Source organism: Pleurodeles waltl, chromosome 6 (genome assembly GCF_031143425.1).
Source record: "Pleurodeles waltl isolate 20211129_DDA chromosome 6, aPleWal1.hap1.20221129, whole genome shotgun sequence".
Classification (NCBI taxonomy): Eukaryota; Metazoa; Chordata; class Amphibia; order Caudata; family Salamandridae; genus Pleurodeles; species Pleurodeles waltl.
Window position 1 is genome coordinate 374,745,583 of NC_090445.1, and position 14,658 is coordinate 374,760,240.

Sequence of the window (14,658 nt, forward strand, 5' to 3'; positions counted from 1 at the left end):
TTGCACCTAACCTTCACTAAGTGAGGGTTAGACATATAGGTGAATTATAAGTTACTTAAGTGCAGTGTAAAATGGCTGTGAAATAACGTGGGCGTTATTTCACTCAGGCTACAGTGGCAGCCCTGTGTAAGAATGGTCTGAGCTCTCTGGGTGGCAAAAGAAATGCTGCAGCCCATAGGGATCTCCTGGAACCCCAATACCCTGGGTACCTAGGTACCATATACTAGGGAATTATAAGGGTGTTCCAGTGTGCCAATCAGAATTGGTAAAAATGGTCACTGGCCTGCAGTGACCATTTTAAAGGCAGAGAGAGCATAAGCAATGAGGTTCTGGTTAGCAGAGCCTCAGTGACACAGTTAGGCACCACACAGGGAACACATTCAGGCCACAAACTATGAGCACTGGGGTCCTGGCTAGCAGGATCCCAGTGAGACAGGCAAAAACAAACTGACACACAAGTAAAAATGGGGTAACATGCCAGGCAAGATGGTACTTTCCTACAGTCCCGGTGTACCATACTACTAATTATGGGGCGCTATCGGGCTTTATCCCTGTCCCGAATACCTTCATTAATATTTGGCGATTGTTTCATCTTGTGGATATGGTGCCAGAGTCTAGTAGCAGGATTGTGTGGTGTGTGGTGTCACTAGATATCAAGAAAGCTTTCAATACTCTGGAATGGGGATTTCTATGGGCCACACTCGTGCAGATGGGCTTTTTCATAAACTGGCCAGTTTTCATAAACTGGATTAAGATACCATATGGGAACCCGATAGCAAGGGTGCGCACTGGTATTAACATATCGGATGCCTTCACTGTTTGTAGGGGTACTAGACAGGGATGCCCAATAATGCCACTGTTGTTTGCCCTCGCTATGGAACCCCCTGCATGTGAGATGCGGCTCTAGTGGACCTATGGGGCGTCTTGATCCATGGGGAGTCCCATGTAATCTCCCTATATGCGGATGAGGCGTTGGTGTTCTTGCGCAGTGACCACTCTACACTCCTGCGCTTAATGACATTGATGGAGGGTTTTGAAGAGATGTTGGGGTTGCGGGTAAATTTGGACAAATCATGTATCTACCTGATAGCTCCAGTTCATATGCCGGAACGAGACCACCTTCCTAATTATTGCCTAAAATGGTGTCATGACACTTTTAAATACTTAGGATTACAGATCTATCATGACCCAGGTGACCTCAGGGAGGGCAATTTGAACAAAGCTCTGAAGAGAATATGTAAATCCTTGCCCTTTTGGACCACTTTGCCATTATCCACTGCAGGGCGAATTGCAATAGCTAAGATGCTAGTATTACCCCAGCTACTATATTATTTTGTGGCTCTCCCACTTTACTTGCCTAGAGCCTTCTTTAGAGAAGTGCATAGCATACTAACCAAATTGATATGGGGTGGTGGCAGGCGATGAGTTACTTTATCGGTATTACAGACACCACAGTTACAAGGGGAATTGGGAGTGACCAATTATGAATGGAACTATGTAACTGCCTATTTGCAATGGTCGTTGTGGTAGCTGGGCTCCGACGACTGTTCGGAGAGACCCCAGATCCAGACACTCCTCAACGGTGCTCCGATGTATTCTTGGTTGATGTCCCTGAAACCACACCACATTATGGAATGAGGGTAGGCTGCATGTGTTGGGCGAAATATGTTGTAGGACTCAGTAAATCACCACCATACTACTCCCCTATGGCAGATGCCGGGCCTGATTACCATGCCCTGCCAAACTGTGGTGGAACTAAGGAAAACAAAGGGTTTCTTGACCTTAGGAGATCTATATGGACAGCATCCTTTTATCATTTCAAGAACTCAGAGATGAATTTAAGATACCTATCGGTCATTTTCTGACATACTATGCGTTGCCAAGATGGCTATTACCCACATGGAGAGAGTGGTAGGGAGCCTCCTTATTCTCAAACACTGCATATTCTGGGGGGGCAATGAGCGCGCAATCATCACCATTTACCTGGCGCTACAGGGTACTGCAACTAAAGGGGCTACACAAGTGTGGGCAAGATGGAATGCAGTATTGGCTGCCCCATTAACTGACAGTCAATGGACACAAGTGCTGCAACAGATAAAGGATGTTTCTCGCAATGCACGCTTTCGGTACACATAATTTAATTACTTACATGAAACATATCTATCCCCACATAGAATAGCACACACATTTCCAGCGGCGAACCCTGCATGTCCATCATGTTCATCTCCTGGGGCGAACTTCTATTATATGGTATGGGACTGCCCTACTCTCAGCATACTTGGGACATGATAGTAAGAACCATTAGTGAGCTTGCGTAACACACTTACACTGGAGTTCTGCATTCTGGGGATCCGAGCACGGAATTCGAAGGACACACACAGACCACACACACACAGACCACACACACACAGACCACACACACACAGACCACACACACACAGACCACACACACACACAGACCACACACACACACCACACACCACACACACACCACACACAGACCACACACACCTACACACACCTACACCTACCTCCTGAGGTGAAGAAGTGGTTGAAAATACTCTTGGCATGGACACGAGCTGAAGCTGCCTACTACTCAACCATGAAATTGAAAGGGGTACTAATACAAGGAGGGGAATGGTGGGATGCTTTTGTTGTAAGAGTAGAAGCCAAAAATGATGAGCGTCCTCCCTGAGATTGGACATAGGGGAGACGCAGATAAATGTCTAACTATTGGACATTCATGCACAGTAAAACCCAGTGTTTTTAAGAATCGTTTTCAATTTCAAGAATCAAATTATATGTACGAACGCGAGATCGAATCACCAACTGGTATTAATAAGTATATAATTTAGATGGAGACCACTGTGTTGATGTTAGACATGTTGTCAACCAATAGCAATGGTTATATCAAAGATAATGTTTAGTGCCTGAAACATGGAAGAATACGGTTACCTTCATGTTTCTCTCTTCTTTCTTTTTCCTCATTCTTGTTGCCTTAACTACCCGATATTCGTATAAATAATCCATAACAGAAATAATAAAGAGCTATGCATAAGTAGACCATAATGTCTTCAACATACTTTTAGGATATAATAATGTGTAGCTATTGTATTGAAAGTCAAGGCCGTTAGTACATGAACATTTAATAAAATAAATATAATAAAAAAATGGATCAGTTTGGGGATCACAGAGTAGGTGGAATAGGACAAGTTGGCTATGCTTCCCCGCTACTCTCATAGCTTCAGTATCTGGAGATGCCTGTTGTTTTCACACTCTGCTCCCAGTGGAGGAAGAAATTACGCACACTGTGAAAATGTCTTTCTTTTTTCTTTTATTTCAGTTTAGATCAGTATATTTTTGATACGTGAGTTGTGATTTTTTTTTTTAGATTTTTTTTTTAGAATAAATATATAGTAGGGTCTAAGCTTTTATATGATGATTTGATTGATAAAATTACAACTATGAATTTGACCAGGTAAAACTAAGTGAAATTGTATATATTATGTTTTAGATAGTGTTGCATTGTACGTTATCAGGGATCTGTGTGTTTTATTCTTTAGAGGTGAATCGTGCTGTTGAAGAGACGGGGAGAAACAACAGCAGCTGGCGCACCCAGGAGTCATACGCACTTGAGAGTAAGTGGGGATGAGAGCACCTAGGCTTTCGATACATTTACTATTCAATGTTCGAGTATTGTTCCGCGGAGGCACCCTCGGTCAGGGTCAGTACCAGGCTTGGTGAGGCCTGTATCTCTATGGTAAAGTGGACATGGGGGGGGGGGGTTGCCAGTAACATGCATGCTGTACACTGAGACAAGTTTCCGGGCTCAGAGGATACTGTTTTTTTGCCTGTAACACCCAGAAGTAAGAACATTGGTGGTTAGAAACGGCCAGTTTGGCCAGGCATGTGGCATCATGTAATTATGGAGGAAAGAGAAATCTGACTGAGGTCTGCAGTTCCACTGGGTTCGGTCCCAGGCTTATGAATGAATGAAAAATGTGTACAGCGCAACAGCTGCCCCAAGGGAGGAACCAGCTGCAAAAAAGGCAGAAGTTCAGCGACCAAGAACAGGCTAAAGCAAATTGAAGAACCAAGTTTTCAACTGCTTACATAACTGAGTTTCATCTGCAGTGTGGTGTTGGGTAGGGGGTTATTATTTCAGACTTTGCTTAACAAGTGAAGGGACGATCTGCACCTCCTCCCCCCTTTTTTTAAATTAACCTATTAGAAATCTCAAGGCTATAGGCACCCATTTACAGATCTCAGATCTCTCGAAGTATGATAAGGGGTAAGCCTATCACAAGTATATCTAGAATAGTCTTATAAAATGCTCTACCGGCCAATGCTTTGCAAGATATTTTTTTCCTGAATTGGCCGATGTAACCGGGTCAGATTTCTGAAATTGACTGCCAATGCGGTACTTTTAAGATCAATCTGGTCATTGCGTTTTGGACAATCTAAAGGTGGTCAGTTAGATACTTCGGGAGTTCTAGATAGTAGTACATTCACGTAGTCCCGCCTAGCAATTATCATAGCATGGACTACCATTTTTTTGACTCCATTGGGAAAAATTCCCAAAAAGTGTCTCGGTGAGCATAATAAGGAAAAACATGGCCCTGCGACAGACAGGATTTGGGGACAGAAAGATTGCTCTCTGTCAATCTTAAATATTTTGCAACAGTTATGGGAGGCAGAAGAGCTCCTAAATCCGAAGGCCACTTGCTGTTAGACCACATCTTATATGTATTGCTGAAAAGCAGATTCTCGGTTTTATCTGAGTTGCATTTAAGATGACTTTGTCCCAATCAGTAAACTACTTAAATTTATCAGGCTTTAAACACCCCCCTCTTGAGTAATCCTCAGGTTGTCGCCAATACACAAAATAAGCTGTGTTTCATCCACAGGGTAACCACGCTAGAGGGGTAATCTTAGATGATGGATGCCAGAGGGGCCATGTAAACATTGAATAAAGATAGCCTATTGGAAGATCCCCTTGGCCCTAAGCTAAGTGATTTATGTTCAGAAGAGAAGGTGGAGAGAGCCACAGATTGTCCTCTATTACTCAGGAAGGATTGTAATCATCTAAAAAAAAAAAAGATCACAGATAGTAATATCTGCCAACCACTAGAGGTGTAAATTATTGGACACTGTGTCAAGCCCTGCCAATAAATCCAACTATTTGAGGGCTGCTTTCTCCCCCTGGTCTAGACAAGGTTTAATCGACTCTCTAACTTCCAACAGTGCAGTTTCTGTACTGTGTCTTGGTCTAAAGCACAACTACGTAGGTGGAGGTGTTCCTGTTACTACAGATAATTAGAGAATTGATTAGCTTCTCCAGCATCTTTGATGCAGCCAGAAGAAGTGAGTTGGGAATGTAGTTGGAAAGAAAGGTAGGATCTAATGAGGGCTTTTTGAGGAGCGGAACCACCTGAGCCTTCTTCCAGAGGTTAGGAACCGTAGCAGTAGTTGGAGAAATAAGGAAAAGAGCATTAAAGATGAGATTAATTACATCTGCAGCCATTGCTAAAAAGCACAGAGGATAGGCTTCGGAGGGGAAGCCAGATTTACAAATGAGAATGGCCTGAGCAGATTCCTCCAATGTTATGCTCCTAAATTGAGGGAGAGTGCTAATTGCTGTATAAATGTCGTGGGACTGTAGCGCCCAGTCAATAGAATCAGTAATAGTCCAGGTGCATTTTTTCTCTGTTTTTCCTCAACGAACGTGGACAGCTGTAAGAATTATTCAAAGGAAGAAATAAAAAATGCATTGCAAGTCTGAGGGGTAAGAAATGGTTTAATGATATTAAAGTTTTCCTGAGAAGCATGCTTTGCTGCATCGATTTGAAAGAAAATCCTTCAGCTCCCGCGATTTTAATGCATTGCTGGTAAGAGTTTATAGCCTATTTGTGCCTTATTTCATGGCTAGGAGTGTAACCTCTTCTCCAATTTTGTTTCAAGCTTTTGCACTTCTGTTACTCCCTTGCCAACTCCAGAGTACACCAAGGGGCAGAAGGACATATGTGTGGTGATTGAACCTTTTAAATTGGAGCAAGTTGATCTAAACCTGTAATCAAGACTGAGCTGTATCCGTATCCAGGGAATCCCCTAAAAAAAAAAGAAAGTTCTGACTGGGGATTCATTAAATTTGCCTTTCACTATTTTTACCTCACAGCCTCCTCATTTTATCCCTGTCTTTCAGTTTTTCCTGGTCGGTGGTTTCAGAGAAGTCAAATGAGACAAGGAAGTGGTGGGTCCAAGCCACATGCAGGATAGAACCAATTTTAAGCAATTGCAAGTTAGAAAAAATAAGATTGATCTTATGTTCGAATTTATGCCTTCATTGACGTTAATAATTGCGTTAGATTTTAACCCCAGCACGTGTCTAAAAGAACTTAGGCTAAGACATTACTGCTGCCATCTGTTAAAATCACCAAGAACTAAAAAAATTGGATTATTGGACACAATAAGGCACTAAGCGAGTTGTCTATGGAAGTAGCAAATTTTGCATCATAGCTTGGAGGGTTTTAGTTACATGCTCTAGAAAAGTGACAGTTCAGGGATATTTTAATACTAAACTCTAACACTTCTGCTTTATCCAAGTTATTTAATTGAAAGGTGGAACTTGAATAAATGGAGTGAAAGACAGTTGCTGTGCCTCTGCCCTGATGTGCTATTCTTTCCTCGTGTTTTATCAAGTAACCGCCGGAATCGCCAAGGCAATATGTAGATTAGACAATTATTTATTCCAAGTTTCTGTTAAGAATAGTTCAAAATCCACATGAGCGTCATACGAGATACACAAGTCTGGGCCACTTATGGCCTCTACCTGCAGTAGTATATGGCATTTACCAAAGACTTGGGATTTTCGCAATTCCTGAATAGAATATGATTACCTGCCAGAACCCAGTGGAAAGTACATCCTGAATTATTTCCAGCCAGCATTCTTGGAGAGAATGTAAGGCAACATGGGCTTTCACGAACTGTGGTGCACTTTCTGAACCTGTGGTGCGTCAAATCGTAATGCAGAAGGTGATAACACTATAGAGATAGGTGGAGAAAGTTGTCCCCCAAGAGTGGAAGTGAATCTAGAAAATGTATATTTCATATTTTATGTTCAAGCTCTATCCCCCGATTGGCTCGGGTATTCAGTGCCTGTGTGTGGATTTATTTCACAGTTGTTCAGTCTGCTAGGAAGAACTTGGCTAGCAGCAAAATATGTTTTTGGCAAGTCTAGGAGACACAAAATGGACACTGTTTTGAAGATACCTTTGAGAGATCACACTTAGGCCCGCATTATGAGGCTGGCAGTCTTGAGACCGCTAGACTCACGGTGGCGGTCGGACCGTCGCGGTTGTGGAAGTCTGAACGCCACATTACAACCATGGCAGAGCCGCCACGGTCGGACCGTAACACTGCTAGGTTGTAATCTGCCAGGGCAGCGCTGCCCTCCGGATTACGAGTCCAAATTGAAAGGCTGGCGGAATGGGGCCCCTGCACTGCTCATGCATTTGGCATGGGCCGTGCAGGGACCTCCATGCGCAGCCCCGCCACACATTCTACTGCCCGATTTACGAGCAGTGGAATGCGCAATGGGTGCTGCTGCACCCGCCGCACTGCCACATTGCCGTCTGCTCAATTACGAGCCGGCTGCAATGTTAACGCCCTGTTCACCACAGCACCAACCCTGCGGTGAACTCCAAATAGGGCCGGCAGTGTTTGGACTGCACAGGTGGTCTCTCTGCGGTTTGGCTGCCTGCCAAACTCATAATGAGGACCTTAATGTTGAGAGACAGCATCTTCACCACGTGCATTTTCTGGCCAATTTAGGCAGTCTTTAGGGATTTGCCTGCATGCTAGTATGTGATGGTGTTGTTTTTCTGTATGGCATTGAGAAGCAAGTAATATTAATCTGAGACCTTGCCATGGATGGATTGAGTCTGTTTGCTCTGGCAACAGGAACAAACACAGTAGCTCTGAGAAACATTTATGAGAGAAGCAGACAAATGTGAGCTAGAAGGTATCTAGAGTAGAAAGTCCCTGGTGCAGACGTCATGAATGACCACGCATGATTCTTGTGCCAGAGACTTGCATCACAAATCCCATGAGATGAGCTCTGCATGTTTTGGACGCTGTTCACCAACAGAGTGCTAGACTTTGTTAACCAGTAGGAGTATACCTAGAGGGACACTCCTTTTGTAATGGGCCACCACCGTCCCCGAGAGCAGGCAATAACATGACTAATGGTTGGAGGTTGTTACATATAGTCATGCACTACAGTTGGGAAAAGGGCAGCTGGCTGTCCCTATGTAAATCTGTGTAGTCTGTCCTGACTGCACGCTTCAATTACCCCTTATTATAAGGGAGGGAGGAAGCGAGAGATGTGTGGTGTGTTTGCTAAGCAAAGGGGTGTGGTACCTCTAGTTTTGGTTTTCCGGTCTGTATGCAGCCTTTAAGGTTCTGTGGTGCACAATAAGATTAGTGGTAGTCGGAGCTGCTTTGCCATTAGCCTACTTGTCTGATGCTCTCCTTTTCCTTCGCACTGCTCAAGTTTTTGTATGTTCTATGTGTGTACTAAACATTTGGATCTCCTTTGAATAAAGTAGAAATGTTTCTTTGTGTTTACCTTCTCACAATAAACAGTTACAGTATGTCAGCCCACGATGCAGTCCCTGGACAACCGACTGTGACCAAGGCATGGCCTTTGCTGCACATTCACACAGAATTGATGGTCTGTTCACCTATTCCTCGATTCCTGTGCCCTCTTATTATGCAGAATCAAGCAATGCAACAGCTCCTGATTGGTTAAAGGATCTAGCTTCCATCTACAAAACCAAGTGTATATAATGAGATTCCTGCTACCCCCAAAGATACTACTGTCCCACGTGCAATCACAGCATTTGGTACCTGGTTTTGCAGCTTTGCTTTGATTTTTCCAGATCTGAAACTGGACCTCTTGATGCCTGAAGTTTGTGAACAGAAATAAACTCTCTGGTTCACAGCAACTACAGTTATGCAGAGCCTGGCCGGCTGACACCAGCACTCCCACTTAATCTTTGAGGGTTTCCTTGCTTTCTGCAGCACTGCTCAGGCTACCATGGCTCCGCCAAACTGTGACATTCCACAAAGTAAAACTCTGGTAGAGGAATAGCAGAAATACTTGTCCTAAGAATTGCTTGGGTGCTCTTAAGTTCCACAGAGTACTGGTGTGACAAGGCAACTTCTCTTAAAGTTCCATTAACAGCATTATTCTATTTGGAGACAACAGCGCTAACATCTTAAGAAGGTTAAGATATTTAAAGAGCATAAGCAGGTTATTATTACGAAGCAAATGAGATCCACAGATAACAAAAGATTGTCAAAGGTTTCCAGAATACACAAGCGCTTGAGAAGAGTAATGTCTCCTAGCGAGAGATAGTAGGTAAATGATGAATGGATGAGCGTCAGCTTCCTGCTTCCTGTAAAGCAGCATTTCATATACCATGCTTCTCCAACAAGGATAAACCCCGCCCTTCAATTCTCAGTACAAAGTGTCTAGATAACGTCTGCCCTATCCCTTCTCCTCCTGTGAAATCGCCTGGATTCACACTGGCCCAGAACATCTCTTGCATTAGGCGCATGATATCACCAAAGCAGCTAACTTTCCCTTACAGAAATCAGGAAAATTAAACCCGTTATCATCCTATTACCCCAAAACACCTATCCGTGCACTGGTATTCTCAAAGCCAGACTTCGACAATGCCATTTTAGCAGGACTACCAGCAGCTTTTATTGCCCCTCACAAAACCGTACTGCACTAAGCCACTGGGCTTTTTCACACAGCAGAGAAATACCACTGCCTTGGCCACATCCTGAGGGACCTCCCCTGGCTTCCTGTTGCAGTTCGTTTTTAATTCAAAATTTGTTTAAGATATCACAAAGCTCGAAAGCTCTGTGGAGTCGGAGGTCACACCCTTTGAATGCTCCTAAATTCAAGACATCGTCCTCTCGAACAATCTTGGTAAGGAATTGCCAACATTGTGTGGAACTTGCTACCAGAAACACAATTACATGCATCGTGTTCTACGGGAAACATATCAAAGCTCACCTTTTTAGCCATTCCCGGCCGCAAAATGTATTTACCCACATTCTGATCCTGACCCACCACAGACTTACCTGCAGCGTTTTAACAAGTGTTCCGTTAAGTTTCTTTTCTTCACACAGTTATCTTCAAATATATAAATGTTCTGTAGGATGCACACGGGCTATGTGCACTATACAAATACGTAAAAGAAATGATAAAATAAAGCCAGGTGACATCTTTTTTTTTTCTTCTTTTTTTCTTAACTAAGGCTCCGCTGCCTCAGACACCCTGGTTATCCCTACTGTGTAATTGAGGGTAGAATCTGGCCCGTCGGGGGTCTGTAGTGCTTTTCCCTGGTTTATCTGGATCTCCATTTCAGGCCAGTGGGATCTGTGGGTGGTTCATTTGTGCTACCTGATTAACTTCTTTCAGATCCCAGAGGAGACGATCATCAGCCCCATCTCTGGCCTCAGGAGGTGAATAAAAACTAGCTGTATTAGAGGGGATTCAGCAACCAAGAAGGTCCTGGCAGAGGATGCCATTTCCCTTGTAATGGTAAGCCAGAGAGGCAAAAGTGCATATTTAATTATTTTCCTAATGCCAGAGGCTTAGTATTGCCTCTGGAGAGAGGCATGATAAACATCAGTCTGAATATGTGGATGGTACACATAAGGTTGGAAATTCGTTAGAAGATCTCACTGTTCATTTCCAAGTAGGAATTTGTTGAACTACGAGATCTGAGGAATTCTTTCATCCATTGCTCTATCAGGTATTGTCACTGGCAGGTTCTTCAGTTTGCAGCAGGGGCCATTGATTAAGATCCTGCCTTGCAAGTTCAGGGTTCTCATTGAGGATCTCCAAGAAATTTCTAGTGCCACTGGTCTCCTTGTTCAGGAAACTTGCTGTCCCTTTCTCTCGATATGAGCTCCATCTGCAATACAATTATCTCAAGACATGAACTCAGTTTTCAAACCCTTATATGGTTTGAATTCATAGTTTTAAATTCCTGTTGGTTACGTCAGGATTTAACTAACATTGAGGCAAAGTTAATGGCACAGTGCAAATGGTGATCCTAGTCGAGCAGGCTAACAATGCAGTCAGTGAAGCTCTTCCGGATTTCCCCCTTTTCCCTTGCCCCACTCATCACACCCCACCCAAAGGCTGCTACTTTCATTGCTTTTCTTCCCCTTCCAAGTTCCTTCTCCCCTCTCCTCCCTTCCTCAGGCTTTTTATTTCAAGGGTGGGGACACCATCTAAACTTTCTCATTTACCCATTTTTAAAATTACTTTATTCCCCCAATTCCAGAATCCTCCTTTTTCCCCCTTTTTATGTGGAGACCTCTTCTAACCACTTTATTTCGGTTCAGCATTAAAGCTGTGTGACCAAACCGTGTATAGCAGTGGGATCCTCAGTTTTCTTTTCATCTATTATATTATTTTTTACTAAACTGTATTTATAGTGAATTGGTTTTGCACTAAATGGGTTTTCAGTTATTTGCCTTCTCAGAAATGGGTACTTAATTTGTATTGCCACATCAGTGTTTTGCAGCTAATTTCAAGGAAACTGATTACAGATTGTGAGTGAAGGATTCCTTATTTTCTGGCTATTGTTAGGGCAAACTGAGTTTCTAATGAAAAGTTAACAGAATGAATAGGTTTGGTAGTATTAATGTTGGTTGTCTCAATATTCGAATGTCACTCTGAAGCAGAGTTCCTTTCTTAATCCTGAAAAGTAGGGACTGTGGGGAGATTTATTCCAGGAGGTTACGCAGGCTAGTTATTAAAGTGTTATGCTGCCCTGAAACTGAAGGGTCATTAGAAAAGGGAGGTCAAAAGCAACAGACGTTTTTTGTCTGGTGAGGTGCCCCACTTCAGTGCTATGTACTGTGATCAGGAAAATTAAAGGACGAGATGGAAGGAAAATTACCATTAGGAATTTGTAATAGTTACTGCCACATTGCTGTATTTTGCGTCCTTAATTAAGCTCGCCTACGACACCCCCAGCCAAGAGGACGAGACCCCACTCTGCTAACGTGGGAAAACTTGCCAGTAATTAAGGTTGTTTTTTCACTCCAGTACTTAGATGGAATGTAACTGGCTCCATAATTTTGAGTCCTTTCACCAGAACCCTCTGACACATTTTGGCACCATTATGGGATACAGCTGGAGTACAGGTAGGCGGTCATCCCTGTCACTGGATAGCAAGAGCAAAGCTTTTATAGACTTAGTAGAATTTGACCTGCTCCTGGGACAATTATGGTGCTACATCCATCCTGCCCACTGCCTAAAATCGCGCTTGGGTCCATCAACATTATCGCTTAGGACAGCTTTTTTTATCCGACCACTAACCTGCTTATAGGCCTACTCTTTGGCCTTTGGAAACCTTCATTACTAAGCTATTCTCTACTCCCACTGCAGCCACCAGATGCACATTCTGGTCTAAAACCATGTTACACAACTACAGCATAGATAAGTGGAAAACTCTTCTTGACGAAGGATTGAGAGAATCTACTTGAACATAGTACGTAATTGATATTGTACACCAAAACAACTATAGAAGTTAGGCGTTAGTATAGATCCAACTTGCTGGGGATGTAAAAGCTCACACTGCCATGTTTTCTGTGCATTCCAACACCTTCATACAACACAAAAGGATGATAGACGGAGTGTTGAAACTTTTCAAATACTAAACACCAGCCACAGATCTGGGTTTAATCAATCATCCTTTTACTCACCATACCACCTGCCTGGAAACTCAGGCTGGACTGTTCCCCTGGGGAACAGGGTCAAGATTGATTTGCATTTGGCTGGGTCCAAACTGGAATGGCATGGCAAGCAAAAAAACTGATGGATTAAACCCAGATCTGTGACTGGAGGTGAATGTTTGATTTGTTCTGCATTCAGTCCATCATCTGTTGTTTTTACACCTTCATACATTCTGGTCAGTCCTATGGCAAGCCATAACCTCATTCCTTCAGCTAGCTTAGGCTCGCTCCACGACACTGGCCCCATTACCTATGGCGTGTGTCTTATATCGGAAATCGCCTTCAGTACTGTTTCTCAATGAGTGGCTAACCGAATTGTATTGTGTGATATCATGTACAGAATGTAAGACCAGATGGATAGGGTTCCCATAATCAGGTTACCCATGTTATTGAACAGTGGTCCGATGTAAGATTAAATATTACCAATCTTCTCCTGCCGGAGATACACTTCTCTACTACACTTCTAGTATTACATTTAAATGTTGTCAAATACCTACAAAACCACTAGTCTCCCCAACCCTCACAGTGATTTCCTGTCATACCCCCCTCAATAAAAAACATATCCTGTATTTATAGACTTATTACAAATAGATCAGCCTAATATAGCGCATACATGGTGTCAACTCATTACCTGTTCTTCTAACCCTACCACCCGCTCTTAAATAACTAAACGAGGTTCCCCTGTAACATATTTTGATTGGCATTTAGGGTATACAATAAATGTACATGTAAGCTACATGTATGTTAGAAAACATTGAGGCGATCTTATTGTGATGTCAGCATGTAGAAGGAAACGCACACATATTTTATACATACACAGTTATGATGTAACCATGGGAGAGGCATCTGTTCCTCAAGAGATACAGCTCTTCCACTCTTCTAATGCATATCTCCCTCTCCGGCCTTGTCCCCAAGGGGGTCATCTCTGACCACCTCTTGCGGCGCACCCTGCCCCTCTATACCGTCTTCTGTGTCCTCCACTGGGTGTGACCAGGCCACCAGTACTTCTGCCCACAACCCAGCTTGTGGGGATCGTTGCACGCCACATGCATCCTACCTAATCAGAGCTCTCTCTTCAGCCCTAGCCCAAATTGTGACATCCCTCACCCAAGATGCAGCTGCTGGGCCCACCCCCGATTTCCACATCATTGCTATACATGTTTTGGCCAATGCCAGGGCCGTATCTAGGAATTTAGTGCCTACTTTCTGTGCCCTAGGCCTAGGAAACAACCCATACAGGCAGGTCTCCAGTGTGCGGCCCAAGGTTGTATTAAGTGTATGAATCGCTGTTTCCCAGAATAGACGTAGTATGGGACAGCTCCAGGTCATGTCACCAAAATCCACATCTAGGAATGTACATATGTGCCAGGTTTGTGGCTCCCCTCCGTAAATGACATGTAGACTATGGTGTGTCAAATAGGTCATATGAACATAATTAATTTGGGTGTATTTCAGCCTCATATCCCTGGAGACGTTTTTGGGGTATGCCAAGATCTTGCTCAACTTTGAGTCCATGAGTTCCCATCCCAGCAGTGCTCCCAATCTATCCCTGATTGCCACCAGTGGTTTTCGAACCATTCCTTATAGTGACTTATAAAACCATTTCAGCAAGTGGTGTGCTGTGCCCTTGGACACAATTAGCTGTAGTACAGCGTTGTGGCTCAGGTTTGTCTCAGCTGCCCCACCACAAGTCCCCAAATATTTGTGCCAGTGCTTTGTATGTTAAAAATAGACCAGGTGGGGTGTAAGTCATATCGGGCCGCTAAGTCTTGCAGGAGGATCAGTGTTTCGAGCTGATAAGTCACCCACTGTTACTATCCAGCATCTGTC

The 14,658-nt window shown here is 43.5% G+C and overlaps 1 protein-coding gene across 2 annotated transcripts in view; it reads left to right on the forward strand.

Annotated features, from left to right (window-relative positions):
* The window catches only part of LOC138299755 (ubiquitin carboxyl-terminal hydrolase CYLD-like), a 221,132-nt gene that overhangs the window by 81,234 nt on the left and 125,240 nt on the right, over window positions 1-14,658 (forward strand). For both annotated transcript variants that reach the window (XR_011204832.1, XM_069238293.1), the window contains exon 6: window positions 3,564-3,638. Coding sequence is in view for 1 of the 2 variants with exons in the window: in XM_069238293.1 (XP_069094394.1) it covers window positions 3,564-3,638 (75 nt within the window). In the remaining variant the exon portion in view is untranslated. The remainder of the gene's footprint in view (window positions 1-3,563; window positions 3,639-14,658) is intronic.